At 35.5% G+C, this 6,000-nt stretch overlaps 1 protein-coding gene across 1 annotated transcript in view; it reads left to right on the top strand.

Moving 5' to 3' along the window:
- The first annotated feature begins 425 nt into the window (after window positions 1-425).
- The window catches only part of nipblb (NIPBL cohesin loading factor b), a 42,655-nt gene continuing 37,080 nt past the window's right edge, over window positions 426-6,000 (top strand). Inside the window, exons 1-2 of the mRNA XM_073829355.1 lie at window positions 426-642; window positions 4,643-4,786. Of these exons, the coding sequence (XP_073685456.1) occupies window positions 4,723-4,786 (64 nt within the window). The 5' untranslated portion in view covers window positions 426-642; window positions 4,643-4,722. The remainder of the gene's footprint in view (window positions 643-4,642; window positions 4,787-6,000) is intronic.

Below are 6,000 nucleotides of genomic sequence, written 5' to 3'. Positions count from 1 at the left end.
TTTTGGATGTTTTCTGTCCACTAGTTTGATTGTTATGAAAGCAAAATAGACCAAACCCCCAAAATTTTACGTTACCAGTGCGTAAAAAAACAACAAAAACAAAGGTTCTTGGCTTAAATTTAAAACGTGTATTTTTCTTAAGCATTCACGTTATTTACACACAGTTAACGAACACACACATTTGAATTACTCTGATGTTAGAAAGCAAAAGCGTGAATGAGGAGAGCAGAAGAGGAAAGCAGAGTGGAGGATGATAGAGGAGAGGATGGGAAGAAGCGGATGGAAGAAGGAGGGAAGGGGAGGAGAGCAGCCAGCGGAAGTCGGCGGGTCGCTGCTGGTTGGTTCGGCGCCGGTGGAGGGAGTCATTCCTGCAGCAGTGCTTCCGGTCGGCATTTTGTTCTGCGAGAGAGAGTCTGTGTGGATTCTTTTATGAGCGCCCAGGAGCCTTTCGGCACCGAATCCTTTCTGCCATCGTCCGGAGTAAAGAGCGAGCTTCCGCGGGCGCCTACGAGAGGAATGACCGCCGCCCGTCCGTATTCATGTTCGCAGTGAGAGGAAGCGGTGCGACCCGGATTATTGTTGTGAGAGGGACACAGCGAGCCCGAACCCCTCCACCTTCACCTTTCAACAACAGAGCCTCAGGTAAATGCGCCCGACCCGATTCGCTGGTTCCGAGCGGGAAAGCACACTAGCCCGGTGTCGGGTTGGGACGTGCTTCGGACTTTCCGAAAGGTTATCGGTGTTGTGCAGCCCTCGCTCAGTGTTAGCATACGCGTTAGCTCGGTGCGGGCCCGCAGGCGAATCCGCGGTTCGGATGGTTCGCGAACGAAAGGCCAAAACGGGCCGTTTAAACGGACTCAACCGGTCCAGGGGGCTCATCTGGAGATGCAGGTGTGCAGCTCAACCTGAAGCCCGAAGATAAGAGTCATACAGGCCTGCAGCTCCGCAGACCAGAGTAAACAATACTGCCCTCTCAGAGTAAACCTCATTCACCCTTCCATCAGAGTAAACAATACTGTGCTTGTAGAGTAAAACCGTTTTCAGCATCTGTCAGAGTACACAAAATCATATCAGAACAATCTTTATTAACTAAAAATGCAAATAAACAATACTCTTATATTCGAGCAAAACTTATTAGCCACCAGAGTATAAACAATAGTCATAATAAGCAATTCTCATTAGCCGTCTGACAGAATAAACAAAACTCTCATCTTATTTACCATTTAGCTAAGTAAACAATACCGTGACCATCTAGATCACATTGTGAAACTGATTATGTATCCATCAGAATAAACAGTATTCCCTTTTAAAAGCTGAACTTATTAGACTAAAGAATTGCTTTATTAATGAGATTCACAACATCTAATTAGAGCAAACATTTGAGAATCTGTCAAAGTAAAGAACAAACTATACACTCTTGGATTGAATAATACAAACCTTTAATTAATCAGAGAAAATCTATAATCAGATTTATTATCCAGATATTTAATACTAGCTAGATGTGTGAAGGGAATATAAATGAATTGGGCTTTACCTGCAGCTCAATATACTTTTCATTTTCATTTACAGCAAGAACCAAAAATACGTTGTATGGGTCAAAATGATCATGTTTTCTTTAATACCAAAAATCATCAGGATATTGAGTAAAAATCATGTTCCATGAATCTATTTAGTAAGTTTCCTACCGCATGTATATTAAAACTTAATTTTGATTAGTAACATGCATTGCTAAGATCTTAATTTGGACAACTTTAAAGGTGATTTTCTCAATATTTTAATGTTTTTTTTCCACCACTATTTTCAAATAGTTGTATCTCGGCTTAATATTTTCCTATCTTAACAAACCATAGACCAATTTAAAGCTTATTTATTCAGCATATTCATTTACATACAAATCTCAATCTTAAAAAAAATAACTGGTTTTGTGGTCCAGGGTCACATATCATACACAAATATACGAAACATTTCTATTGTGTAAACTCTGAATATATACACCAGTATTACGCGTTTATAAAGAACAGATTAAAATGATCACTCTTTTCTAAACAAAAACTGTCAACAAGTCATATCTGAACATACCTAAGCATTTAAAATATTTTACATTTATTTAAAGATGCCCTTTGGGTTTGATTTATCATGAGAGCTAAGATTGAATGAATGAAATGCTTCGGTTAGCTTTAGCGCTTCATATCCAAAACATGCGCAAATCAAAACCCAAAAGTAAATGTAAAGTTCTGTGTCTGTTGACGAGATTCTGAGAAGGGATTACGATTGAAATCGCTCACGTTTATGACAAGACTGTCAGATTTGTTGCTTTAAATTGCTGCGGTGTTTTATTGGAGCAGCTGGTGCTGGAGAAACATTGAGCTGTGGCTGTAATCTGGGAATGAGATTTCACATAGGAAACCTATTAATATATTAATATATTTACCTTAAAAAAACAACAACAACAGACGTGATGAAGTTTGTCCTGAGCTGAACTTTAGTGTTTTTAAATGACTTGCCAGTTGACTATGTATTGATGTTTTTGTTGTACATTTGGTTCCGTCGTCTTTCATTTTTATTTAGTTAAATGTTTGTGTAATAATAAGTATATTCACAGTAGCACTTTTCCTGGTTTTGTTGCACTGTTGTTTAGTCTTTCAATAAGGCACCATGATGAGTCACCCATACTATATATATATATATACATATACATATACATATATGCATGTCTGAATTGGTGTTGCACTATGTATGGGTCCTTTTTCATTTGTTGTTGTGTAATTATGGCCTAAATATTATGTGATTGTGTCCTTCATGTAGAAATGACCCACCTGTAGAATTAGTGGTTTGTTCTGCAAGTTCTTAGCTGCACTGTTTATATAAAATTATACCTAATTTTCTCAAATACTAAAGGTTCATTTCAAGAAATTCTCCAAATCCATCTCTAAATGTAAATAATAATCTTCATTAATTGGTTTTCAATTGCGAAGCATTATTAACATAATTAATGTAGGTAAAGTAATAATAATGCAGTTAATAGTAATATTAATGTAGTTAATAATAGTTATTACTGCTAATAATAATAAAATACTTATGTAATGTATAAAATTATTTTGGTATTATTATTAATAATAGTAATATTTTGTAGTCGAGATTAAATAAAAAAAAAATTGTGAAACCTTTAAAAATAATCAATAATGGTTGATTAAAAACCCAATATTGGTCAGTTTGTTTATGTTTACATAGGCCATTACCACCAGGAAAAAAAAAATGCAATTCATCTCAAGTATTTTTTTCTTTTCAGTTGTATTTTCTCAACGTTTCCTCCATTCCACTGCTTCCAGTTGCTTTTCTAGCCGTAAATCGTGGGGCATCCACAGGCAGCTGCACGTCTTTTATGTTTTGGAATTGATGTTGGAGTCTCACTGAGACTCTGGTGGTTTACTAGAGGAAAAACGATTGGCTCTCGAGCAGCTGAATGCAGCCAAACTCTAGGTTCTTCCAAATTTGTTGCAAGCGTCTGGGGAAGACCTTCCTGTTTCAACAGGACCGTGTCTCCTGCAGCCTGTCCCTCTGCCTGATGGGAAACCCTCCTAGAGGAGTGGAGGCTGTTTTAGAAGCACTGGGGGGAGGGGCAACTACAAAATAAAGCCCATTTGATGAGCAGATGCGCGTGTAGTTTTGGCCTTGCTTGGTGCCTCTTTTGTTCAGTGCATAATGCATATGTTAAGTTAAAAATTAAGGTTTTTGTTTTTATGTATATGGCTCCATGGGTCTATTTTTTTCTTTTATAGATAGTTACCTCCTTTGGTATTTCCTCGCTTTAAATTCCAGGTAACAGTGCTAGCAATCAGTGTCATGTTTATTAAAATATGAGTTATGCTGAACTAGTGGTCAACAGAACAGTTATCAAACACTACTATTTGAAAATCTGGGGATGAAAGGGGTTTCAAAAGTTGTATACTTGGAAAGGCTGCATGTGTTTGGTCAAAAATACAGTACAATCTGTAATATTATTGCATATTATTTCTAAATGAATGTGTTTTAAAATGTAATTAATTCCTGTGATGCAAAGCTGAATTTTCAGCATCATTACTCCAGTCTCGAGTGTCGCGTGACCCTTCAGAAATTATTCCAATATGCTGATTTGATGCTTAAGAAACATTTATTATTATGAACAAAGTTGAAATAAGTTGTGCTGCTTAATATTTTGTGGAAACAATTTTTCAGGATTCTTTGAAGAATAGAAAGGTTCAAAAGATCCGCATTTGAAATAGAAATCATTTATAAGATTGTCAATTGGAATGCATATTGAATAAAAGTATATTTATTTATTGTTTAATGTTAGTATGCAAAATAACGAAACTAAAGCTAGTCATTTTGATCAACAATCCAAACACAATAAAAATATCCTTATTAAAAATTAAAACTAAACTGACTGAAAATAGTGTCACTGGACACTGCTGTTTTCTGGTTTTCCTTGCTTTCCTCGTCTACTTTTTTTTCATAATAGCGCTTAAATGAAATATTTCTAAAAGTGTTTTAATTGCAATATTGTGCATTAGTTTCCATTTGTCAGAAAAGAAAGCGCTCATAGTGAACCTGATGATGTTGATGATAATGTCTTCATGTCCTCTCCTTTCTCTTCTTTTTGCAGCAAAAGATGTAAAGGTGGATCAGTGAGCAGCGACACTGAGCGACCTGTGCATCCACGCGAGCTCCCTGCCCTTCTTCAGCATGAATGGGGATATGCCTCATGTTCCTATCACCACTCTCGCTGGGATCGCAAGCCTCACTGACCGTAAGTTGCACAAATCTGAATTTGTACAGTTCCCTTAACAAATTATTTGTACTCTACCTGTCAACGGTTTTTGAACAGTAAGATTTTTTTATGTTTTTTAAAGAAGTTTTTTTATGCTCATCAAGCCTGCATTTGAGTACAGCAAAAACAGTACAATTGTGAAATATTTTTACTATTTAAAAATAACTGTTTTCTATTTTAATATATTTTAAAATGTAATTTATTCCTGCGATCAAAGCTACATTTTCAGCATCATTACTGCAGTCTTCAGTGTCACATGATCCTTCAGAAATCATACTAATATGCTGATTTGCAGATGATCAATATTTAAAGAGTTTTTTCAGGATTCTTTGATGAATAGAAAGATCCATATATATATATATATATATATATATATATATATATATATATATATATATATATATATATATATATATCAGAGGTTGCGTTAGACTTCAACACTGTCCGTCATTTTGACGGACAGGGTCGTAAAAATTCCGTCATAATCTATTATTACCCGTCATTTTAATTTTCATATTTTAATTATAATAACACATTTAATTGCTTTTATTTTTGTTCACATTTTCATTTTTAATCATGAACCTACTGGGCGAGCATACTGTATAGGTTTATGCACTTATTTATAAAGAGATGAACAGAAACTGCGTCACTTTTCATGTTCAACACCACACCTGAAGTAATTTTTTTTTACAAAAAAACAAAAACAAAAAACATGCTAGGTCTGGTTTCAAAAAAATTGATTTCTCGATTTTAATAGAATCTTATTTTTATGCACCAATATCTACATATATGTAAATCTCAGTGGATCTTGCTGTTTTCAGCTCACGAATTAACAGTAAGTGCGCATATCTAATAAATCACAATAAGCCATTAAACTCTGTGCTTTTTTACTTTCAATATGAAAAAGTCTCAGATTTCAAATTCTGTCTATTTGATCAGGAAATTCAAGCAATAAATACCGTTATGGCGTTCTTTAATGTGGCGTGATAGACCACTGTAGTTTATACTGGGTGCTCACATATCTATGCTCGCATGTGCGTATCAGATGCATAGCAAAAAATTTGTCGTGACAGTTTCGTTTTTGTTCTATATCCAGTGCTCTGCTGCCACAATTTACAACAGATCACCCGCAGTGTAATCTGTCAAAATGACGGACAGCCTTCAGATTTTTCCGTCACTGATTAAAAAAATCC

This window comes from Garra rufa, chromosome 23, assembly GCF_049309525.1.
Source record: "Garra rufa chromosome 23, GarRuf1.0, whole genome shotgun sequence".
Taxonomy (NCBI): Eukaryota; Metazoa; Chordata; class Actinopteri; order Cypriniformes; family Cyprinidae; genus Garra; species Garra rufa.
Note: the sequence above shows the minus strand (reverse complement) of the source record. Positions and strands in the feature narration are given on the sequence as shown.